Raw genomic sequence first — 26,642 nt, 5'->3', positions numbered from 1 at the left:
TCAAGAGAGAAAAGTTGAACAGACATTGTCCCCAATCAGTCCTGCAGAGGTCATTGTCTCTCAAGGCTTTTGTCTAGGTCAGCCATTCTCAATCACGGTTCCGTAGAACCCTAGAGTTCCTCCAGTCTTGGCTAGGGGTTCCTTGTTGTGGCTAACTGTCCTCCCGTCTGATGGTGCCTGCATAGTTCCAGGTCCAATGCCACTTGTTAGAGCCAGTTGCATGACTGCAAGGTTATCATTCTGGCCACCCCTCTAAGGGTAGCATTCTTCATACTTACCACCACCAACATAAGGAGTATTTTCCCATTGACCCCCGAAGGACTAATCTTACTAGGGGTTCCCTGAGATCTGAACCTTATTTCAAAGGTTCCTCTGGGTTAAAAAGGTTGAGAAAGGCTGGTCTAAGCAGAGTCTATATCCTAACCTCCATCCTAAAGCTGGCCATACCCATTACAAAAGTTTATTACAAAATATATGAAAAATATTTTTAAAAATACATTTCATATATATTGTATGTCTTTATAAATACAAATCTACGTTTTAGGAATGCATTTACAAATATATTATTATTATACAGTATTTATAAAGCGCCAATGGTTCGCTCAGTGCTGTACATTACAAAGGGGGACAGAACATGTGACAGAACAATACCAATACAATGCAAAACATGAGGGGATCGAGGGCCCTGCTCTTTCGAGCTTACAATCTAGGAAAAATATATGTAAAAATGACTTTTTTATACGTTAAAAAAAATCTGAAGACTATATTTAAAAAAAAATCTGAAGAATATATTTAAAAATATATATTTTTAAAAATATATTTTTTTTTATATATTTTCTTCAGATTTTTTTTAACATATAAAAAAGTCATTTTAACATATATTTTTACATATATTTGTAAATGCATTCCAAAAATGCAGATCTGTATTTTTAAAGACATACAGTATATTTGAAATGTATTTTAAAAAATATTTTTCATATATTTTGTAATACAAACGCATTTCAACATGCAGTATATGCATATATATATATATTTATTTACTTTATTTTTTTTAAAAATATATTGCATATTGAAATGTAGCATTTCAAATATATGGCAATATATTTGGGAAGAATATTTTTAAAATATAGTTTTTCCATATGGGTAGCTGTATCAAAATTTGGCTGGTTTAGCAGGGAGCAGCCGAATTTCAATACAACAGTGGCCATTTCTGTTCCTGAGAAGTCGATTTAACGATCAACTTTTCAGGAATGGGCTTGTTGGAAAATTTGTGTTCAGCTCTGATCAGTGGAGGAATCCCCACTGTCAGGATGCTATAACACAGCGTGGAGGATTCTTCCATCCACCTCTCTTGTGTGAATGGGGGAACCTGGTCAGTTTTTTATCGATCAGCCCGCTGGTTTTTTGAAAAAACGGATCCATCTATGGCCAGCCTAAAGTTGTCCATGCACTGGTGGATTTGAAGGTCAGTCGAAAGTACTTCAAAATTTCATTTGTTTTTAACATTCAATTTTGGGTTGAATGGACTTTCCTGAATAAAAACCACCTTCACTTTTAGAATTTCATTCATCTGAGAAAAATTTTCCATCCAGGTCCTTAGAATTTTCTCTTAGCTGTCGTTGAAAAAAGAATGTTGATTTCACCCCATGAGCGAATAGAAAATCAAACAAACGTTCCTAAAACAAAAACATTACAAATTAAATTCTACTAGTGTATGGCCAGCTTAATGTTCGACCTGCGAGATCTAAAGAAGGTTATGCAGGTCCTACTCCCCTGGGAACTCAGACAGGTTGTGTAATAAAAGAAAGAAGGGAAAAGTAGAAAGAAAAAGCAAGAAAGAGACATAAAGAAAGGGGAAAGGAGGGGGGACCAGTAGTCAGGGACATGGGAATGGGGTGATTTCATGAGGTCGCATATCTACAGGAGTACATAGCAGGTAGATGAAATGCCAGAGAGTCCCTCAATTTGATAGTTCTTGAGCAGTGGCGGGTCAAAGAAATCACCTTCTCCAGTTGAAATAACTCAGTGATCCATTCACTGAGGGGCTTGCATTGTATTCTTATATTCATTAGAGGATCTGTAATGTAACAATCTTTAAATTGTTCACACAAGCAGTGGTAATAGCAGGTGAGCCACAGTTATACTGCCCCCAACCACAACCATAACCGTAATCTAGGACATGCGGAAACTCAGGACCGTACACATGCCATGGCAAAGTGGAAATGTATTGTAGCAACTTTTTCATATAGAGATCTGTCGCTCCTTACAGCATTTAGTTTAGGAAAAATGATCAACAACAAAATGATGTTGTTCCTTTTCACTCTCCACTTTATGCAGTGCAATACATCCTTTAGACCTCGGTCCGTTCAGCCAGTATGGTTACCTGCTGAATAAGCACCCTCCACAGACAGCTTAACTCTCCAATAAGACACAGCAGTTTAATCCAACACAATTTTACTTGTTAAGATGCAGTACATGGAATGTTCACTGGTCATTTGATGTGAAAGAGACACTTATCCTTTTAGCCCTATACCTGCTATGAAGGATGGTAACTTACTAAGGGATGATGAAGAAGAAGGGAGGGGGGATGTCTAAGGACTAAACCAACAAGCCCCAAGATAGAGGTAAACTGGATTGAGCCATTTACAGATATAAAAATAAGTTGTACTACAATGAATTACTACTAGATGTCACCAACAAGACATTTATACATACAAAATGAACAGTCATGGATACACGATAAGTGTTCCAGGAACAGCTGTCTTATTTAGCAATGGCTATTAGTTTTCAATTTTTGAGCTTGGGAAATATTATACTGAAAACTGGAAAACCTCTTTAAATTGCAATTAGATTCTGTCCCCTCTCCTTTACTGCCTGGGACTAACTCCTCTTGGTGTTTGGTTCTTATAAGAGGCTGTAGTGGTGATCTTAGAGCGTGACCAGATCATGCCGCGCAGGGGGTGCACTGTGTCTGAGGACCTCAGGCTGGCACTCTCCCTGTCTCGATCTGACTCTGAAGTGAGGTGGTACAAGGACGGCGAGCGGCTGAAAGACAATCCGCACATACTAGTGGAGGAGAGGGGAGCAGAGTGCTCACTGACCATCCTGGGAGCGTCGGGTGATGACGCTGGCGAATATCTATGTGATGCCCGCAACGAGAGCTTCAGCTTTTATGTCACTGTGGGAGGTAACAGGAGAGACGAAGAGGCACTGCAACCAACACCCTGACACCCCCTCCCCACCCTGCATCCCCCCCCATAATATTTCCTATTCCTTCACCTCTCCTCTCCTGCCACCCCTCTACTGAGCTTCTCCTATATGTTAAAGGTCAGCTCCACCCATCAAAATCTGCTGGATGTTATCATTTTTAAAACAGTCTTCCACCTTTTTTTAAATTAGGAGATGACAGGCTGATATGCTAATGAAATGAAAATGAAACTAATTGGGTCAACCGTTGCTCAAACAGGCTTTTATTAAAAGTATAGTCTAGTCAGAATTAAAGTAGCAAACTGGTGATCCTGGAACACATTTGCCAATGATGCTGGAACACATCTGCCAGATATGCTGGAACACATCTATTGGTGATGCTGGAACACATCTACTGTGATCCAGGAACACATCTACCAGGGATGCTGGAACACATCTGCTGGTGATGCTGGAACACATCTGCTGTGATCCAGGAACACATCTGCCAATGATGCTGGAACACATCTGCCAGAGATGCTGGAGCACATCTGCTGTGATCCAGGAACACATCTTCCAGGGATGCTGGAATACATCTGCTGGGGATGCTAGAACACATCTGCTGGAGATGCTGGAACATATCTGTTGTGATTCAGGAACACATCTGCTGGAGATGCTGGAACATATCTAACAGTTGCTGAAACACATCTGGTGATGCTGGAACACATCTGCCGTGATTTGGGGTCACATCTGCTGAGATCCAGGAAAACATCTGCTGTGATCCAGAAAAACATCTGCTTGTGATGCTGGAACATATCGCCTGGTGATGCTGGAACACATCTGCTGTAAACCAGGAAAACATCTGCTATGATTCAGGAAAACATAATGCTGGAACACATCTACTGGTGATGCTGGAACACATTTGCTGTGGTCCAGTAACACATCTGCTGTGATCAAGGGGAACATCTGCTGGTGATACTGGAACACGTTTGCTGTAATCTGGGATCACATTTGCTGAGATCCAGGAAATCACCTGTTGGCGATGCTGGAACACATCTGCTGGTGATGCTGGAACACATCTACTGTGATCCAGGAAAACATAATGCTGGAACTCATCTCCTTATGATGCTAGAACACATCTGCTGTGATCCAGGAAAGCATCTGCTGGCGATGCCGGATCACATCTGCTGGTGCTGCCGCAAAATTCTCTTTTCTGCCTAACTCACATAAAAACCAAGAAAAAAAAAACAGGCTCCAGGAAGAACCCCCTACGCATATAGCTGCATGTACAGGAATTACACAAACTCAGTTTATGGTCAATAGAGTGAATTTCCCCACATTTCTTACACATCCTGTTGTGTCTTTTGGGAGATTTTTCCTGAAGATGTAGCAGGAAGTCATAATAAATCTCTGCAAAGTGAGAGGGAAGCTTTCTTAGACAGCTCTCATCAGAGCAAGTGTCCCCATTGAAAGATTTCTCATCTCCTCCTTTTCTGGCGGCAACTGTAAAATTTTTTAATTATAAAAAATGTTTACATTTCCACTCACTCTCTGTTCCATTGAGGGGCGGACTGACAACTCATGGGGCCCCCGGGCAATAGGGGATCATGGGGCCCCTGTGTCCTTGCCCAAACTCAAAAAAACCTATGAAAAAGGTACCAGGGGCATCACAAGGGCGGACTGACAACTCATGGGGCCCCCCAAGCAATAGAGGATCATGGGGCCCCTGTGTCCTTGCCCAAACTAAAAAAAACCTATGAAAAAGGTACCAGGGGCATCTCATGGGACCCCTACTGACCCTGGACCCTCGGGCAGTGCCCGAGTTTCCAAATGGTCAGTCTGCCCCTGGTTCCATTGACAGCGGTCACCAGAACAAATACAGGGGAGTTCATAAAGAATGTCTATGACACTCTCTAGAATGCTGTTGTGCCTCCGCACGACAAATGTCTGTGCCCCAAATTCATGAACCTGATGGAAACCAGTACATGAATTTGAGGCAAGCATCAACATTTGTCATGAGAGGCGGGTCCATATAGACACTCCATCTTCAGTGCAGCTAAGGTCCCTCTCCACTGCTGCAGCTGGGTGGGTGGAGCCTAATGATGATTCAGAGTCACTAGTTCCCCATCAGGTCCACTCTGATTGACACCAGGCAGTGAGTGGATCCATTGCCAATAGACAGCCTTCTATTGACTAGAGAAACTGGCCACTGCCTGCCTTCAATCATAAGTAGAGAGAGGACCTGATGGAGAACTAGTCCCTCAACTTCTTCAGTGATGACAAACATACCGCCCTGCTTTACAGTGTACAGAGATGGGCTCTCTGCCTGTCTTTGTATTAAAGCACAGAGTTGGGCTATATTACCTCAAGTTTTTTAATCCATGAACTGAAGGAAATGTTTGTTTTTAGTTTATATGAAGCCATAGCGCTACTTTGTAAAAGTTGTGCTATTAAGACCCGAATCTGTTGCACGTTTTGGAAACTGTTCTGGACTTGGAGGCAGGTTTTTTTTTAAATCTAATGCAAGACCATGCTTTTGGAATTCCCTCCATCGAGAATATATATATATAGATATATATATGTCTCCAATGGGACATAGACAACTGTAAAAGCCTCGATATATATAAAAAAAATCTTCTAATAATAATATCCTGTGTTATAATAGATAATTGCATTAATCAAGCTGATTTTCTTTGGTAAGGCTGCTCATGTTTACAAGAACAAATTTTGCAGCCTCTAGATCAGTGATGGCGAATCTTTTTGAGACCAAGTGCCCAAACTGCAACCCAAAACCCACTTATTTATCCCGAAGTGCCAACACGGCAATTAAACCTGAATACTGAGGTTTTAGTTTAGAAAAAAACAACCCATACGTTAACATCTTCTGTCTTAAATAAAAACACAATAATAGAGCTCCACTGACCACCAGCACAAGGGGGCAAAGTTCCACTGACCACCAGCACAGGGGGGCAAAGTTCCACTGACCACCAGCACAGGGGGGCAAAGTTCCACTGACCACCAGAACAAGGGGGTAAAGTTCCACTGACCACCAGCACAAGGAGGCAAAGTTCCACTGACCACCAGCACAAGGGGGCAAAGTTCCACTGACCAACAGCACAAGGGGGCAAAGTTCCACTGACCACCAGCACAGGGGGGCAAAGTTCCACTGACCACCAGCACAAGGGGGAAAAGGTCCACTGACCACCAGCACAAGGGGGCAAAGTTCCAATAACCACCAGCACAAGGGGGCAAAGTTCCACTGACCACCAGCACAGGGGGGCAAAGTTCCACTGACCACCAGCACAGGGGGGCAAAGTTCCACTGACCACCAGAACAAGGGGGTAAAGTTCCACTGACCACCAGCACAAGGAGGCAAAGTTCCACTGACCACCAGCACAAGGGGGCAAAGTTCCACTGACCAACAGCACAAGGGGGCAAAGTTCCACTGACCACCAGCACAGGGGGGCAAAGTTCCACTGACCACCAGCACAAGGGGGAAAAGGTCCACTGACCACCAGCACAAGGGGGCAAAGTTCCAATAACCACCAGCACAAGGAAGCAAAGTTCCACTGAACACCAGCACAAGGAGGCAAAGTTCCACTGACCACCAGCACAGGGGGGCAAAGTTCCACTGACCACCAGCACAAGGGGGAAAAGTTCCACTGACCACCAGCTCAGGGGGGCAAAGTTCCACTGACCACCAGCACAAGGGGGAAAAGGTCCACTGACCACCAGCTCAGGGGGGCAAAGTTCCACTGACCACCAGCACAAGGAGGCAAAGTTCCACTGACCACCAGCACAAGGAGGCAAAGTTCCACTGAACACCAGCACAAGGGGGCAAAGTTTCATTGACCACCAGCACAAGGGGGAAAGGTTCCACTGACCATCAGCACAAGGGGGCAAAGTTTCATTGACCACCAGCACAAGGGGGAAAAGTTCCACTGACCATCAGCACAAGGGGGTAAAGTTCCACTGACCACCAGCACAAGGGGGCAAAGTTCCACTGGCCACCAGCACAGGGGGGCAAAGTTCCACCGACCATCAGTACAAGGGGGCAAAGTTCCACTGACCAGCAGCACAGGAGAGCAAAGTTCCACTAACCAGTAGCACAGGGGGGCAAAGTTCCACTGACCACCGGCACAAGGGGGCAAAGTTCCACTGAGCACCAACACGGGGGGGGAAAGGTTCCACTGACCACCAGCACAAGGGGGCAAAGTTCAACTGACCACCAGTACAAGGCGGCAAAGTTCCATTGATCACCAGCACAAGGGGCAAAGTTCCACTGATCAACAGCACAAGGGGGCAAAGTCCCACTGACCACCAGCACAAGGGGCAAAGTTCCACTGACAACCAGCACTAATGAGTGCTCCTGGCTACTTGTTTCCGAGCATGCACATTGGCCCCTATGTGCGCTGTTATCCGATGCTTGGCTTCTGGAAACTTGGCTTGTGTGCCGACAGAAAGGGCTCTGCGCGCCCATTGCGACAAGCGTGTCATTGGTTCGCCACCACTGCTCTGGTGGTTTTGGAAAAGTCCAACTAAACAAAAACCGTTCAGGGTGCCACATCAATGGTCAAGGAGTTCAAAACAATATTTTTCTAGCTATTCCATAGAAAAAAGATTTCCAACGCGTTTCATCAGGGCTTATGTGTTACGTTAGAAATGAATTGGATTGCAGTAAAAGTTGTATGTATAAAGTTAGATCATGCAACCAGCACGGATTCTTGGAGCATTAGCATGGTGACCATACATCTTTTTATATAGTTGAGCAATAAATACCTGAGAGAGGTTGTACCTCATTGTGACTCAAACAAACAAGGGTCTAGCAATCTGAAATGTGCATAGGAAATCTGTATGATGCTTAGCACCATCATATGGCCAAATATGGTACTTTCCATGTTAAATCAATGAAAAACAACCAACACAGGTAATAGCCAAATGACATTCGATGCTTACACCTATTTGCTCAGAACGAATGTACATGCACTTTCATTGGGCAAATTGCTATGCAGATTTTTATTTTTTATAAATACTCAAATGTTGGCTATTCATACACATTAAATAATCCCTTTAAAAATGTAATTTGGATAAGACCCAACTCTCTTACAAAATTTTTCAGTTGAATAACCAACAAAAATGTGTTTATCAGGGCTCTGTGTCTGGAAGTCTCGTAAGTGCTCAAAATGGATTAGTATATTGAATCTTTTTTTAATTATGATTTATAGCTGGTCAGGTAATCCCCAAAATGCCTAAAATGTAATTAGAATACGGTGACCCACAGTGGGATAATGACAGCCCCCCTACAGATTTCCTGTAGTCAGTCTGTTTTCCCTTCTGTTTATTATAACCAGACCCCTGTGTCGTGGAATGGAAAATTCCTGTCCTCCTAACACCGGCACTGATCATGTTCCCTGTAGCATACTATAGCATCGGGATGTATTTCAGGCGACCCATCCACAGACATTGCTGGGTGCAGTTTCCCTGTTTGCTTGTTCGATCCTGCAAATTTTTTTCTATCATCATAACACAATAACTCTGTCCCTTTTTCTGAAAATTGGCGTGCTCCTATATATTAACCTGTTTTCACTGATGATTCGTAGTGCCATGATGACGTGACGCCTGCTTTTAGTCATGCTAACATCATTGCCGAATTTTCTAATCAGATTTTCGGACAATTCATCTTACCCCCCCCCCCCCTTCCATGCACCCGTGTGTCTTGCTTTGCCTCCTTCCTCCTCCTGTGATGCCTCAGTTTCTATGGCTGCTCCGGTGTCCTGAACCCCATTCCCTTGATGCTTGCAATGCCTCCCTGTCGGTGCCTATCTTCAGATGACATTGCCCGTAGTGACGTTTGCTGTTTTGGGCTGATGAAAGCTGCACTTTGTTTTGCTTTGTGGTGACTTATCGGTTGCATTGTAGAACGTTTGACCTGTGCGTTGTCTTCTCTGCCCCGTTAGCGCCACCTGTCACCATCGTGGGTAACAGCGGAACGCCTGAGCACCATGTGTTGGTGACTGGAGATGACCTGGTTTTGGCCTGTGAACTGTCAAGGCCAAACTTCAAGGTGCGCTGGCTCAGAGATGGGGAGGAGCTGGTGTCGGGAGGGCGTGTAAAAATCTTGGCCCGGGGCGCTCATCGTCAGCTCACTGTGCAAAGCGTCCGGCCGTCTGACTCCGGCACTTACACTTGTGACGCCGGCTCCGACCAGCTACGAGCAGAAGTTCGTGTAGAAGGTAAGGAACAAAACTGGCTGTACATGGTTAGAATTTGTGTTCTAAAAATGTTCTCAAAAACGGTTGTTCAATTTTTGAATGGTTGGGACCAGCGGCGGACTGACAACTCATGGGGCCCCCGGGCAATAGTAGATTATGGGGCCCCTGTGTCCTCGCCCACACTCCAACCACACCCAAAAAAGTCTATGAAAGGTACCAGGGGCATCTCATGGGGCCCCCTACTGACCCCTGGCCTTCGGGCAGTGCCCGAGTTCCCAAATGGTCAGTCCGCCCCTGGTTGGGACAAATCGAATATTGTTTTTAACCAAAGTGATGAGAATAATCAAAGGGTTGAAAATGTTTCTTTTATCATTTTAATTTTCATATCTTAATGCAAAATATTCCATCTGTCAGGCTCCATGCATACTAGCTGAAAAATAGGTTCCTAGCAGCTACTTATGAGGGTTTTTTTTCTACCCCTAGAAGGAAATAGTGTATGCACTGGGGGTCATTTACTAAAACTGGAGAGTGCGACATCTGGTGCAGCTTTGCATAGAAACCAATCAGCTTCCAGCTTTAATTGCCGAAGTTTAATTGAACAAGCTGAAGTTATGCAGGCCATACATGGGTCGAATTCTGAATGAATTTACCCTAGAAAATAGGATATTTCATGCATTTTGTAATCCACCCACCTGAAATGGATACTTTGTGTTTTGGTAGGCCAGAGAATTACACTAACGCAGGCCATACATGGGTTGGATTCTGAACTAATTTTCTTTTGCAAATCTGAAATTTTTTGTGTTTTGTAATCCAGTGGTGCCACCATTGATTTCGAAATTTGACCAACCAAGCCTTTCATTTCACCTCATGTTGCTACAGAAAAGAATTTTCGTGGCCAAGAATTTTCTTTTCTTTCCAGGTTACAGCTCATGGTCATTTCTTCTTTCTCGCGTGATTCTCCTATCATTGATTCGAAATTCGTTCACTTTTCAAAAAATGTGATCACTCAAATTCAATGGTCGCACGAACATCAGCCGTTTCTGTGACCCACTAATGGTGCGAAATTCTAACAAAAATTCTTAGAAAAGATTATCGAAAGAAAATTCTTTCGGAATTTGACCCATGTATGGTCGTCTTTAGAAGCTGATTGGCTCCCATGCACAGCTGCACCAGATTCCAAGTGCTCCAGTTTTAGTAAATCAACCCCTATGTGTCCATGCACACTATTGTAGTCTAGAAGTGTTTTTGAAGCTTCGTCTCCTAGGAGCAGAAAAAAAAACAACTTTTTTTGCATGTTAAGGCTCCATGCACACTAGATATTTTTTTTTTAAGTTCAGCTGGAAAAAATGCTAGATAAAAAATGCTGGTAATAACATTTTTTAGTAGTGTTCAGGAGTATTAGCATTTTATTAGCATTTTTACAGTACATGTAGAGGAAAAAAAATTTAAAAGCTAGAAAAAAAGCTGTCAGGAGCGTTTTTAGGAGCTCTTAGGAGCATTTAGCATTTTTTTTCTGCTGGAAAAACGTTCCAAAAAACTACAAAAACATTTATTTTTCTGCTCCTAGATGCTGAAGCTCAAAAATACTAATAACCTAAAGTAGTGTGCATGGAAACATAGGATGACACTATTAAGCTTCTAGGAGTAGAAAAGAAAATGCTACAGTGCCTTGAACTAGTATTCATACCCCTTGAAATTTTCTACATTTTGTCATGTTACAGCCAAAAACGTAAATGTATTTTATTGGGATTTGATGTGATAGACCAACACAAAGTGGCACATAATTGTGAAGTGGAAGGAAAATGATAAATGGTTTTCAAATTTTTTTACAAATGAATACCTGAAAAGTGTGGCGGCATTTGTATTCAGCCCCCCGGAGTCAATACTTTGTAGGACCCCCTTTCTCTGCAATTCCAGCTGCAAGTCTTTTTGGAGATGTCTCTCCCAGCTTTGCACATTTAGAGAGGGACATTTCTGCCCATTCTTCTTTGCAGAATCGCTCAAGCTCTGTCAGATTGGATGGAGAGCGTCTGGGAACAGCAATTTTCAAGTCTTGCCACAGATTCTCAATTGGATTTAGGTCTGGACTGTGACTGGGCCATTCTAACACATGATTATGCTTTGATCTAAACCATTCCATTGTAGCTCTGGCTGGATGTTTCGGGTCATTGTCCTGCTGGAAGGTGAACCTCCACCCCAGTCTCAAGTCTTTTGCAGACTCTAACAGGTTTTCTTCTAAGATTGCCCATCATCTCTGACCAGCTTCCCTGTACCTGCTGAAGAAAAGCATCCCCACAACATGATGCTGCCACCACCATGTTTCACGGTGGGGATGGTGTGTTCAGGGTGATGTGCAGAGTTAGTTTTCTGCCACACATAGCATTTTGCTTTTAGGCCAAAAAGTTCCATTTTGGTCTCATCTGACCAGAGCACCTTCTTCCACATGTTTGCTGTGTCCCCCACATGGCTTCTTGTAAACTACAAACGGGACTTCTTATGGCTTTCTTGCAACAATGGTTTTCTTCCATAAGGGCCAGATTTGTGGAGTGCACGACTAATACTTGTCCTGCGGACAGATTCTCCCACCTGAGCTGTGGCTCTCTGCAGCTCCTCCAGAGTTAACATGGGCATCTTGACTGCTTCTGATGAACGCTCTCCTTGCCTAGATTAGGTGGACGGCCATGTCTTGGTAGGTTTGCAGTTGTGCCATACTCTTTCCATTTTCGGATGATGGATTGAACAGTGCTCCGTGAGATGTTCAAAGCTTGGCATATTTTTTAATAACCTAACCCTGCTTTAAACTTCTCCACAACTTTATCCCTGACTGGTGTGGTGTGTTCCTTGGCCTTCATGATGCCATTTGTTCAGTAATGTTCTCTAACAAGCCTCTGAGGGCTTCACAGAACAGCTGTATTTATACTGAGATTAAATGCCACACAGGTGGACTAATTAATTGACTTCTGAAGGCAATTTGTTCTACTAGATTTTAGTTTGGGGTATCAGAGTAAAGGGGGCTGAATACAAATGCACGCCACACTTTTCAGATATTTATTTGTAAAAAATGTTGAAAACCATTTATCATTTTCCTTCCACTTCACAATTATGTGCAACTTTGTGTTGGTCTACCACATAAAATCCCAATAAAATACATTTTTGTTTTTGGTTGTAACATGACAAAATGTGGAAAATTTCAAGGGGCATGAATACTTTTTAAAGCCACTGTAGCTCCTATTAAAATCTTCATTTATAACTAAAGTATGATGTAGCAGACACATCTAAACTAGACCAGTAGTCAGTTTACGTATTTTGTGGGTATGTCACATCAGGACCATGGATATGTTATAACTTCACAGAGTGGTCTTAGTCCATTTATAAAAAGAACAACAAATCACATTATAACATGGAACAACACACAATTATAAGAAACAATATTGAATAGTACACAAAATTACATAAAAACATATCAGATTAATATTTTTTCAGTAATGGGCAGTTTATTTTATTAATCTGGTGTGTTTATGTGATTTTCTCTACAATTCATTATTGGAAAGTGAATGACAGCTTGTCCTTGATTATTTTTTTTTCCCACCAAAATGGGAGCCATCACAGAAACTATAACTGAAACAGGATAAACAAGACGTTATAATTGACATTTACAGTTTATTACCCAATCTGTGCCCAATCTGTGCTATACCTTATCAGTGGAGTTTGACCTCCAACCAATTCCACTGTATTTCTTTGAAAATTCATCCAAGAAAAAAAAAATCTAATTATTTCTCATTTCTTTAGGGATGAGAAATTTAGTGTAGGACATTTTCAGAGAAATGTATTGGAGTCATTTGCAGGCGAATTTGATTAAAGCTGATCTCCACATTTAATGTCCCTTTTAAATAGTTCATTTCGGCCAAGCAGGCCCAAATGATCAATTTACTGCACAAACGTGCGCTTGCTGGGCACGCTGCCTTAAAGGGATACTAAAGGTTTTGTTGTTTTTTTTTTAATAACAAACATATTATACTTACCTGCTCTGTGCAACGGTTTTGCACAGAGCAGCCCCGATTCTCCTTTTTTTGGGTTTCTCGCTGGCACTCTGCGCTCCTCCCCCCTGCCGAGTGCCCCCATAGCAAGCCGCTTGCTAGAGGGGTATTATGCGTGCTGACTCAGCCCTGATCTGCGTGTGCATAAAACATACAGAAGGGGGCTCTGCTCTGCCCCTGCTCCCTCCTCACTGGCTGTGATTGACAGCATCGGGAGTCAATGGCTCCTGCTGCTGTCTCTGAGCCAATGAGGAGGCAGAGAGCTGGGACAGCACCCACTCTCATGCACATCGCTAAACCGGGCTCAGGCAAGTATTGAGGGGTCTGTGGGGGTAGCAGAATGCTGAAAGTTTTCTACCTTCATATATAGAATGCATGAAGGTAGAAAAAACCTTTAGGCTTTACAACCGCTTTACCTGTATGCTGCCTCAGCTACCTACAGTATACTGCGTGTGTTCTGGCAGTGGGATGGGGTCTTCCCATCTCACTCCTGAAACAAAACAGTTGGGCTGAGCAACAGTCAACCATTTAAAGGAAGCTCTGTATTCTATGAGACAGAATCGTGACATCATCTGTCCGCCTCTCAGCCTCAGCCAATCAGGAGAAGCTTTGTGTTTGTTCACAGTATACAAAGCTTCCCATGAATGGCTGAGCGGCGCTCAGCCGACTCTGTTTTGTTCCAGGAGCAGGATGGAAGGTCCCCTGGAGATCAGCTCTGTTTACATATATTTGATTTTATTAATTATTAAAGTCTTAGTCTACCCAAAGCTAATATTTCAGTTCATTTTGGTAGATGCCGGAGCATTACATATATCTCTCAGTGACAATTTGTTACAATTTCCCAGGTCTTTACAACTACTGTGGATAACCACAGTAGTTGTGAAGATCTGGGAAATTTTACCAAATTCTCACTGAGAGATATATTTAATGCTCCGGCATCTACCAAAATATACAGAAATATTAGAAATGGGTTTCCAACATTCTTTTGGATACTTTTTTTTATTGTATATCATAGAGACTGTAACAGGAGGAGCTAAAACACACAAAGGTGGGTGGGAACACCCAAAATCCCAAGGTGGACAGGTAAAGAGTCTGAAATAATGGCAGGCAGATCTCAAGGTTATCCAAGGTTATAGAAAGCCAGGAACTGACTCAGCCCATCTTGAAGAATGGTCTCAGGGCTGAGAGGCTCAGTTCCTTGATGCCTCCCCCTGCTCTAGAATTTTGGAGAAGATTCTAGAAGCAGTGGGCAGGGGTGAGGAGGGGTTGGTCTGCACACTCAGAGGACTTTGGTCAATCCCCAAGCAGGAGGGTTGGCATGGAGCCAGCCTTTAAGTGTGACTGAGCCTTCTGTATTTAAAATATATAATTTTTAGGTGGACTGACCTTTAAAGAGAATGGATGTTGGTGGAGTTTAGCTTTAGAGCTGCTGAATTATTGCTAAAAAAAGAGCATCAAAAAGACTATAAAATGTCTTTCTTAGTGAACTTCACTCTTATACAAACATTCAAGCCTAAAACAAAATAAATCACCTTTGATATGAGGTTGAAAGCTGCTATATACATTATGGTCTATCAACTTCCTAATTTTTGAAGAATGGCTGATAAAAACATACTGTCTAAATATGTAGACTGCTGGTGGGGTTGGTTTGTATGTTTTATTTGAACAACTAGTTCAGTGTCTAGGTATAAAGAATTGGACCAAAATTCTCACCATTGTTCCTCTTCCCTCAGCGCCCCGTCAGGTGGAGTTCCTCACCACGCTACAAAACGTCACTGTTCTGGAAGGAGACACCGCTACTTTTAAGTGTGTTGTCTCTCCAGATGATGTCATTCTTCACTGGGAGCTGAATGGATCCCCGGTGAATTCAGACCGGAGGGCCAGCATGGCGAGCAATGGACTGTGCCACTCTCTGACCTTACATGGGTGCCGTCTTTCAGATTCGGGTACCATCACCGCTAATGCTGAGGGGCTCATCTCTCGGGCAAGGCTCAGAGTGCAAGGTATGGTGCTCATTATACACTACAAAAGTTGGTTTGTTTTCTTTAGCGATGAGATGTGGTTGTGTTGAGCTGAATGTTAGTTACTCTTTTACGGGCCTATGTACATGGCTTTTGTTTGTGTCGAAACTGCTTTTCTCTTTATTTAAATCAGTAGGAATGCCAGTGCAGCTTGAATAAGTCTAGAAAGTGGTCAGGAGGTCTGCTGCAGGTCAAAGGTACCTGTGAAGGATGGAACTCAAACTGATCTCAAAGCAAGCCAAATGCACCCAAAAGCATGCCACATTTTATCATCTCCACCAGTCTATAAGGTATCATTATGACCATGCCAGCCAATATGACTACCATAGGGGCCTGACAGCAAACAAAGTCTGGTACAGGCTCAAACCAAGAAACGTTTATGCATGTCTATGCAACTATATGGCATTGGTTGCCAGTATGATCTTTGAGCACATGCTCTTTCTCAAGCTGTTATTTTATTTCCGATACCTGATAGTTTACTTTTTTGGATTGTATTCAAGATGTGCAAAGAGAGATCACACAAACACATGTAGGTACAACATTTAATTGAGTAATGACAGCTACAGATGTCAAATGTAATAATATTAGGAAATCTAAAAAGATTAATTAACTAAAGATGCCTTTTTGCCATGATGATATTCCAAGTTCTAGCTGTAGTATATATAACGTACATGGTGGTAGGATTTACCCATTAATAAACAATATCACCTTCTAAGGAAGATAGCACAAGGAAATTAGTGAGCTCTCTTGTCCATATAGTCAGGTTACAATGGCATTCCTATAGCATGAAGTTATCTAAGGTAACTAGATGTTGGAGGCTTGCTTGCTTAGATATTATGAGACAACTTTAGTAAGGAAATATAAAATCCCCATCAGTTGTGCATCAGGATGGGTCAGTTATTTGTACCCATTCCAGCAACTCTGGAAATAGTGGGCTGACTTCAAAGGAAGTTCATAGGATGGTTAGTTTAACCATGAGGTGTGATCCAGTGAAGTCTGGAACAGTCGACATCTAGAACTTGGCTCGTACAAGTGTCCTTGTAGAGCCATTTTTGTGGAACATTGTTTCCCCATCCCTCACCATCTATGGTCAGCAACAAGATACTTCATCCTCTGCAACATCATTGGTCTAATAGGGAGGTACTCTACCAGAGATACAGAACAGGAATCTATAAATGGCACTAGGAAGTGAATTGTTAAGATATCGGTTAAGGACCCCTTTACAAGTTTACAATTTAGTGTATTTGTTCACCAGAGAGGTCATTGTCATTGAATGTTTGCTCCCAGAAGATCATCCTAATCAGGTAAGAATCTCCTGGTTATATATCTGATGCATTGATTACTATGGAGAATCCAGCAGGAAGAGTAGAGACACCTCAAAGTGGATGGGACACATTCAACTGCATTGGTGGGCAGGAAGAGATCTAGTAATGACAGCAGGAAGATCTTGTCATATAGGAAGCCATTGTACAATTTGGTCCATCAGACCTCACCCATAATTGAAATGGTGCTTTTGGGAGGACTGGTCCTTTAATCCTAATTCTGATATCTATTGTGCTTTGTGTAAAAGTGGGAGGAAATACTCCATATGATTTTACATTTTAATAAGAGTGGAAGACTGACTGCCCCCTATCTCTTCTCAGAGGCACACGTGATGTTTGTTCAGGGTTTGGAGGACAAGGAGATGGAAGAGGAAGAAGACATCACCTTTCAGGTCCAGGTGACCACGGAGAGAGGAGAGGTGCGCTGGGTGAAGCAAGGAATAGTTATCCAGCCCAGCGATAAATTTTCATTTGAGGATATGGGCTGCACCCACAAGCTGACTATCCGCTGTGTCCAGGCTTCCGACCGGGGCCGCTACAGCTGTGAGAGCCTTCATGACAGGACTGATTGCCGCCTTAATATCCTACGTATGTGTCATATTTCTGTCATAGTTTTAAAGATATTTAAATGAAACCTATGCTAAGAGAATTATGGCATTGTCTTCCGAATCTACCAGTTACACAGTAATCATGCTGATCCTCTGACGTCAATGAACTCTGAAGAAAAGAGCACCACTTCAAAGATATTTTTTGTTGTATTTAGTCAAAATCGCCAACATATTTTGGGGTTGCAGACCTCCTTCTCCATCGGGGGTTTTGGAAAATGAGAATATAGGTTTCTTGACAATTGACAGTAACATATTCAGGAAGAAATTATGGAGAATAACAGAAGTCTTCCTTCATTGCTCATTTTGGAAGCCAAACTGAGCACTAAAAGTAGATTTCTGTTATTCTCAATATACAGTATTACCGACTATTATACTTCCAAATGTCTACAATCAAAGCTTTCTTTCACTTTTCGAAAGCCCTCATGAAGGTGGCCTTTGGTACCATCTAAATGTATTGGCTCCTCTCAAAGAATACAATAGCAAATTAAACAAATCTGGACAAACATCTTTGGTTGGCTCTCTCTTCCTTTTCTCCTTTCGATCGACTCCATTTCTTCCATCGATTGACATGGATACAACCAGCCTATCGGATTTGTTACACGTGAATACTGCCGATGGCTATAGCAGCTAGCAGTAATCATTGCTTTCTGCAGGCTGGCTGTGTTGATGGGGGGAATAAAGTGATTTTCTTTCCTTCCACCTGTTGTGGAAGGAAAAAAAAAATCTCATCATTTATTGACTGCTTATACAATTTTCTGTCCAATTTCTGCCCAATTTCCTTTAGATTTACCTTCAACTATGTAATGCAAGGGCCTGCCTAATTGGATACAATTGAAAGTGTTGTTTAGGTTTGACCTCATATTATATGGTTTTGGGTAAGCCTACAGCACAATTCTCAAGAAAATTGTATAATGTATGGCCAACCTTAGGCTCCTGTAAGATAGAAAGCTGTTCACATGACAATAAGTCATCAAACCAAAACCCCAACAACAACAAGAGATCTAGCACCCCTCAATTTCTCTATTTCATGCCCCCTGGGTCAGTGATCTGCAACAAGCTTCCAAATTAGTAGTTCAGACTTCACCTGGACTTTGCTTGCTTCATGCTTGTTGCTTACCAGTGAAAAAGAATGTCTAAGGATCAGCATGGCTATCAGACAACTAGAATTTCCAGAAGTTAGCAAGAAAAGAAAATGCCAACAGATCTATATGATCTATATGATGTTTTTTTTTTTTTCACAGCACGCAGTATAGCAATAAAGAAAGGCCTTCAAGATGTGAAGTGTGAAGAAGGGAGTAATGTGGAATTTGTGGTGGAGTTATCCCATGATGATTTGGTTGGAGAATGGTGGAAGGGTGGAGTCCGTCTGACCTCTGATGACCGCTGTAACATTAGGACAAGTGGTCGTCAACATTTTCTGCTTCTCTCGGATCTCAGCATCCCAGATTCATCGGTCATAGCTTTCACCACTGACACTCTGCGCAGTACAGCACAGTTGACGGTCACTGAGCCTCCTCTGACCATCACACAGCCTCCACAGGACTTTGTGGTCAATGAGGGCGGACTAGCTACATTCCAGTGTGAGGTCTCCAAACAAGAGGCTGTTGTGACCTGGAGTAAGGTGAGATCCAAAAGTGGGTCATGAAGTACGTTACATTCAAAGTTTGATCTCATTTGCCATAAGCGCTATGACATCATCTGTAATGGTCAGTGGTACAGGCAGGGCAGGACCAAGGGGTAGGCAGAAGAAGTGGACGCTTGGGAGGTGCTTCAGCAGGAAGGGGGAACAAAAAGGACTTGACATGCAACTAAAAGTGCTTGTAAACCCTTACATATACCCAGCGAAGTGACTGGCCCCAGGTAATACACAGAGATGAAACAAATCCTCCTACATATCTACAGCCATCTGTACCCTACATCCATTCTAAGTGCAACATTTACACAGGATCTTTCAGCTCTGAAAACAAGGGGGTGGAGACCTGTAGGTATAGGTCCTCTGTCAGCGTGACAGCTCGAGAGGAGAGAAATGCTGATAACCGGCATTTCTGTATTTACATGTGATCAGCTGTGATTGGACACAGCTGATCACATGACCGAGCTGACATCTTTGGCTCTTTCCGTGATCGGTGATCCGCTGTGTCCGAGGGACACAGTGCACCGACGATCACCGCGCTGCGCGCTCCCTGAGCTGAGAATGGGAAGACGTCATATGATGTCCTCCCAGAACAAGAGAACCACCTTGCGCCCATCATTGGACTATATGGCGGGCGGGAGGTGGTTAAACATATCCAGTAAAAAAAAATTTAAAAATCAAATTTCGTCATAAAGTTAGGCCTAAATGTGTTCTGCTCCATGTCTTTGCTAGAAAAAAATCCCAATACGTGTAAATTAACTGGTTTACGTGAAAATTATAGTGTTTACAAATGGTGGTAAAAATACTGGAATTTTCTTTTTTTTTTACTAGTAATGGTGGCGATCAGTGAATTATAGCGGGACTGCAGCAGGCATTCTGACACTGGGGGTAACTGACTTGGTGTCACTGACATCCCCAGTGACACCAATACAGTGATCAGTACTAATAAAAAGCACTGACACTGTACTAATAGCACTGGGCAGGAAGGGGTTAACATCTGGGGTGATCAAAGGGTTAACTGTGTGCTGTTTTACTATGGTGGCTGTGTGTGTAACACTGTAAGCACACTGCTTTGTATGGCTCTGCTATGCTTTGCCTTACAAAGCAATGTGCAGGAGCTGACAGGGAAGAGATCTGTATTGTTTACATACAGGTCTCTCCCCCATCAGAAATTCTCGGAGATCTTGTCTGAAAATCAATACATGTATGTCTAGTATGGAATATTTAGTAGCAGCACATGCTTTTTTATCACCTGTCATGATGGGGTTAAAAAAAAAATATTGTTCTTTATGGTACACAAACAGCAGAAAATCACTACTATAAGGGGTTCATTTACACTGTGAAATTGTGAAAGCCATATTTTATATTATATTTATTATAATATATATATATTATACATATAATATTTATATATATTATATATATATTATATATATATAAATCTACTAGATTTATATATATAAAATATACAGTATATATATATTTATAACAGTATTATAAATACTTAGAGGTTGGTGCACAGCTGCTGCATGAAGATTCCGCACACTTATATATTTATATATATTATATATATCTCCTAGATTGTAAGCTCCCAGGATCAGGCCCTCCTAACCCTCTTGTATTGAACTGTAGTGTTGCTGTATTGTCTCCCGTTATATTGTAAAGCGCTGAGTAAACTGTTGGCGCGATATAAACCCTGTATTATAATAATAATATATTATATTTATATATTTTTTTATATAATATATATATATATTATATTTATATTATGTAGCAGGCTCCTTGTACAAGAGGATTCAGAAGGAATCACATGTTCAGCAGTCAGTCCTTTCTCTCTCTCTCCTATTTGTAAAACCTGGGCATTCTGCCAAGTTCATGACTCATCCACTACACAGCAAAGAACGCTGGAAGGGGGAGGAAGCAGGAAGTGAAGGGGAGAACAGAGAGACACCAGGCTGGAGAAAAGACAGGGACATGTGGAGCCCGTCCAAGTAGAGGAGGAGGCACTACAGCACTCAGCGCGGATAGAGGGACCCTGCTGTGTGTTCAGAGTCTGGTGAGCTGTCCCCCTGGAGAGAGTAAGACACACCATTTACACTTTGCATATAGACTGGGACATCCGCACCCCACTGCTGGGATCTCACCCATCCGGGGCCCTGTGCAAGCCACACATCCCCCTGCCTGCTTTGCCCCTCACCACCAGTGTAATTGAGACTGTCTGCCCCGGGGACTGACACATACTGGGAGATTGCATCCTGCGACTGCCCTGGTCTTGGGGTGCTTTGTGTTGCGTTTAGACACTGAGGTTGGACCCTCTCAGCCCAGAAACCTAGTGAAATTGGATGTAACCCACACCAGCTGAAACTCCAAGAAGCCTTCAGCTGCTATTTACTTCATTGTAAGGACTAAACGTGCACCAACTAGAGCTCCACCGTTACCAGGACTGAAGTGGGGGAATCTGGCTTAGTAGCCTTATTAGAGGTACCTCTTTATTGCATTCTGTTCTGACTCTGAGGTGATTTTTGGCTAACGCCCCTCAGAAGCAGAATCATACCCCGGTGTGGGTAATACATTTCATTGATAGAGCATAAGTAAGTTTATTTGTTTGATATCAGTTGTATTCTGCTTAAAGTGCAGCTCTGCCATCCGGAGACTCTTGGCTGTGAAGCCCTCTAGTGGCAGACCAAATTTACTGCATTGCATAAAAAAAGAAAAGTAAGTTTTGAAGTTGAAAGGGGAACCCCACCCCTCTACACTGCATTTCATTCTCCATAAAATTGTTCTTGTTTCATTTAACCCTGTGTCAGCAAATTTCTTGGCGGGGTATTTGCTATTCATTACCAGTTGTGCCAGAGGGATTGGGTTTGCTTAGGGTTGGATCTATTGAGCGCAGAACCCATAATATATTCCAGCTTGTCCCAAGGGGCAGTGCTACACGTGGGGGCTTGTCCCCGGTCAGAGCGTACTTCAGCCTGTTCCTCAGGAAGATGATCAGAGGCAGACACTCTCGAAGCTTGTGGGGACCAGTGGACGGACGTGGAGCAAAGACACCCGTCAGCTTATCCAGCATCCAGTGCTTATACTATATTTTATAATGTATCCAGTAGTAGGGGTACCGGGTGGCTGTGGGTACAGTGGATGCAGTGGCTTTAGGAAAAGATACACACCATACAGGACACTCTTGACGCTTTCCCGTGTTCCTTTTCCAGAATGATGAGCAACTGGTTCCCAGTTCATCATGTCGTATGTTCTCTGTTGGGCGACGAAGAATCCTTCATCTCAGTCATTGTGAGCCGCAGGATGCCGGGATTTACACGTGTCACGTGGATGAATTGGCTGCATCTGCCACTTTACGTGTCCTGGGTGAGTGGACCATGTCTTGTCATCTGTTCACATACAGAGTGCAGAAAATATGGAGTCTACAATACAAATCCGTTGTGCAGTAACAATAAGCATTTACTGTATTTAGACAATATTTGCTTTTACTGGACTTCAGCTTTAAATCCGCATGCCATTTCTCAAAGATATCAAACTTCTCCATACTCCTCCATGACGACATCACGGAGCTGGTGGATGTTAGAGACCTTGCGCTCCTCCACCTTCCGTTTGAGGACGCCCCACAGATGCTCAATAGGGTTTAGGTCTGGAGACATGCTTGGCCAGTCCATTACCTTTACCCTCAGCTTCTTTAGCAAGGCACTGGTCATCTTGGAGGTGTGTTTAGGGTCGTTATCATGTTGGAATGCTGCCCTGCAGCCCAGTCTCCGAAGGGAGGGGATCATGCTCTGCTTCAGTATATCACAGTACATGTTGGCATTCATGGTTCTCTCAATGAACTGTAGCCCCCCAGTGCCGGCAGCACTCATGCAGCCCCAGACCATGACACTCCCACCACCATGCTTGACTGTAGGCAATACACACTAGTCTTTGTAGTCCTCACCTGGTTGCCACCACACACGCTTGACACCATCTGAACCAAATCAGTTTATCTTGGTGTCATCAGACCACAGGGCATGGTTCCAGTAATCCATGTCCTTAGTCTGCTTGTCTTCAGCAAACTGTTTGCGAGTCACATGACACCAGGGAGGGAAAATGGCTAATTGGGCCCAATTTGGACATTTTCACTTAGGGGTGTACTCACTTTTGTTGCCAGCGGTTTAGACATGAATGGCGGTGTGTTGAGTTATTTTGAGGGGACACCAAATTTACATGTTATACAAGCTGTACACTGACTACGTCACATTGTACCAAAGTGTCATTTCTTCAGTGTTGTCACCAGGGGCGGACTGATCATTTGGAACTGCCCGAGGGCCCGGGGTCAGTAGGGGGCCCCATGAGATGCCCCTGGTACCTTTTCATAGGCTTTTTTGAGTTTGGCCAAGGACACAGAGGCCCCATGATCCCCTTTTGCCCGGGGGCCCCATGAGTTTTCAGTCCGCCCCTGGTTGTCACATGAAAAGATAGAATAACATATTTACAAAAATGTGAGGGGTGGATTCACTTCTGTGAGATACTACATTTGTCACTTACCTGGTAGAGGTCAAACTAATGAGAGGGCTCGCCCTTACACTTCCTGTCCTGTTTGTCCCCCAAGATTGGACAGGGTAGGACAGGACATGCAATGGCACAGGCACCTGTAGCATGCAGAAGAACAGGATCTTGTGATGTCGTAGAAGCTGAAGAACAGGAACTTGTGCAGGATGTCTTCTTAGGGCAGGAATGTGGTCAGACGGGCAGAAGTTGGCAATGCGCGGGCAGCAGAGGTACAGAACAGAAGATGAGAGCGTACACAGGGGCAGGCCGTGTTCAGTCCACACACCAATTTCCATAGAATTCAGCAAACCTTTAATGTGCAGACCAGGGGCGGACTGACAACTCATGGGGCCCCCGGGAAATAGGGGATCGTGGGGCCCCTGTGTCCTCTCCCACACTCAAACCACACACAAAAAAGCCTATGAAAGGTACCAGGGACATCTCATGGGGCCCCCTACTGACCCGGGCCCTCGGGCGGTGCCCGAGTTCCCCAATGGTCAGTCCGCCCCTGGTGCAGACAGTGTGACAGAGACACTCAACCCTTTGAAGCGTTTTGCCCCAACTGGGGGTTACTCATAGAGTACGCTCTACAACTAAGCCTCAGTAGAGGGTGAAATGCTTCAGAGAAGAGGAGTATCACTGCCTGTTGAATAATGTTGGTTGATTTCTATGAGAAATGGCAAATATTGTCTAAATACAATTGTCACTTACCTGGTAGAGGCCAAACTCATGAGAGGGCTCTCCCTTACACTTCCTGTCCTGTTTGTCCCCCAAGATTGGACAGGGTAGGACAGGACATGCAATGGCACAGGCGCTTGTAGTATGCAGAAGAACAGGATCTTGTGATGTCGTAGAAGCTGAAGAACAGGAACTTGTGTGGGACGTCTTCCTAGTGCAGGAACATGGTCAGAGGGGTAGAACTTGGGTGGGCAGCATAGGTACAGATCAGGGGCGGACTGACCATTTGGAAACTCGGCACTGCCCGAAGGCCCGGGGTCAGTAGGGGGCCCCTATGAGATACACCTGGTACCTTTTTCATAGGCTTTTTTGAGTTTGCGCAAGGACACAGGGGCCCCATGATCCCCTATTGCCCGAGGGCCCCATGAATTGTCAGTCCACCCCTGGTACAGATGCAGAAGAGGAGAATGTATACAGGAGCCAGGCCGAGGTCAGTATCACACGAGCAGAAGCTGAGAAGAAGGAAAAAGCAAGGTACAGAATCAAGAGGCAAGCCCTAGAGATCAGGTACTGGAGGGATCGAGATTGTGCGCCGTCAAAAGGCAAACCAGATGTTTCCCAGAAACAAACAGGGTCTGGTCATGGGTCACAGGAGCTGATGACCACTCAGCAATGATCTTGAGTCTTGCAGTCCTTTAAATAGACCAATGGGTGCCAAAATCAATTCAAACATGGATGTTCATGAGCACGCTAACGCTTACCCTCACATGCATGTGCACGTGTAAATGAGCACAACCCTGATTCTGTGTACAGTTCTGTGGACATTCTTGCCACGTTTGGTGCACACACAGTGGACTTACATCCTTTGGGACTATTGAGGAATATATTTAAACAAAGAGGAAGGGATCTGTAGAAACCCAGAGCATTGCCAGCAACAATGGATGGAAAGAGTGGCCGGGACTTGGAGCAGTGCTTTGGAACTGTAAGTGCTTTTTTATTCCAACAGTTGTTTTTATTCTTTTTAAGTCTCTAGTTTTAGTTAAAATAATAAGTGGAGATCCTGCCATGAAAGGTCCTTGTTCAGGCACTTCCTGTCTCCCACTTGTGCGCCTGCCTTGCCACCCTGTCACATACTCCCCCTGGTGGAGACTACAAATAGCTGTGCATGGTGCAGGCATGTTACACTGTTGTCAGGGAGCCAATCCAAAGCAATGATGTGCAGCTGACACATATAGAAATGATACTGGAGGAAATCAAATCAATAATATTCAAAAAACGTTTTGAAAGAAAATGTGAAAACATTATTTATGAAAAACATGGCAATAGGTTATGATACACAGGGGGTATTTACTAAAACTGTCTGGTGGAATCGTGCATAGAGACCAATCAGCTTCCAGGTTTTTCAGTCAACGTTTAATTGGACAGGACAGTGGCTAAGTGGTTAGCACTCCCGCCTGGCAGTACTAGGGTCGTTGGTTTGAATCCCAACCACGACACCACCTGCCTGGAGTTTGCATGTTCTCCCTGTGCCTGTGTGGGTTTCCTCCGGGTACTCCAGTTTCCTCCCACACTCCAAAGACATGCTGACCGGTTAATTGGCTCCTGTCTAAATTGTCCCTAGTATGTGTACGTATGATTGTAAGTTAGGGACCTTAGATTGTACCCCCTTGAGGGTTAGGGACTGATGTGAATGTACAATATATATGTAGCGCTGTGTAAATTGATGATGTTATATAAGTATCTGTAATAAAGAAATAATTGAACAAGCTGAAGTTAGAAGCTGATTGGCTCCCATGCACAGCTGCACCAGATTCTGAATGCACCAGCTTTAGTAAATCTCCCCGACAGCGTTTTCGCACATTAGATGCCATTCCGTTAGGATCTAGAACTACATTACACCGTGAATGTCGCTGTGTCTCTGGAATTCCATGTAAAATAATGTATTTCTGCTTCCCATAGAACAAGAACCACAAGTGATGAAAGACCTGCAGGACGTGGAGATAGTAGAGAATGACAACGCTGCCTTCATCTGTGAACTGTCCTGTGCTCAGGCCAAGGGGGAGTGGTTCAAAAACGGCGAGAAAATCAAAGTGACGTCAACCACAAAGATCCGTCAGGAAGGTACATCTCCTACGCCACCCTCTCTGGATCTAGTCTGCTTTCCATAAATTTAATTTATTTTCTACCGTTTCTACCTTATTTCAATCCTGTACTGCCCCTTTATTAACAGGCTGTCTTTTCTATTACCCATTGATGTGATAGTTTGACTGACAATTACTCCTACATGCAGCACTGCACTTTTGAATTTTATATCCTTTTTTTAGACAGACCAAGCTTTTTTTGTAGTATACAGTAACCACTTTTTTGCTTTGCTTTCATCAGGGCTGAGGCACTAGACGAGAGTACTGTGGCAGG

General features: G+C 43.5%; 1 protein-coding gene across 4 annotated transcripts in view; it reads left to right on the top strand.

The window, feature by feature from the left end:
* Positions 1-26,642, top strand: part of OBSL1 (obscurin like cytoskeletal adaptor 1) — a 181,895-nt gene that overhangs the window by 136,671 nt on the left and 18,582 nt on the right. For 3 of the 4 annotated variants that reach the window (XM_089660629.1, XM_089660630.1, XM_089660631.1), the window contains exons 18-24: positions 2,912-3,187; positions 9,141-9,416; positions 15,166-15,435; positions 17,097-17,363; positions 18,625-19,004; positions 22,226-22,379; positions 26,187-26,348. In XM_089660629.1, coding sequence (XP_089516755.1) covers positions 2,912-3,187; positions 9,141-9,416; positions 15,166-15,435; positions 17,097-17,363; positions 18,625-19,004; positions 22,226-22,379; positions 26,187-26,348 — 1,785 coding nt within the window. The remainder of the gene's footprint in view (positions 1-2,911; positions 3,188-9,140; positions 9,417-15,165; positions 15,436-17,096; positions 17,364-18,624; positions 19,005-22,225; positions 22,380-26,186; positions 26,349-26,642) is intronic. The other variant, XM_089660632.1, reaches the window with a different exon arrangement.

Source organism: Staurois parvus, unplaced genomic scaffold (assembly GCF_062004578.1).
Source record: "Staurois parvus isolate SC_StPar_1 unplaced genomic scaffold, SC_StPar_1.0 ptg001255l, whole genome shotgun sequence".
NCBI lineage: Eukaryota > Metazoa > Chordata > Amphibia > Anura > Ranidae > Staurois > Staurois parvus.
The sequence above is the reverse complement of the archived record's forward strand: the minus strand, read 5'-3'. Positions and strand labels throughout refer to the sequence as shown.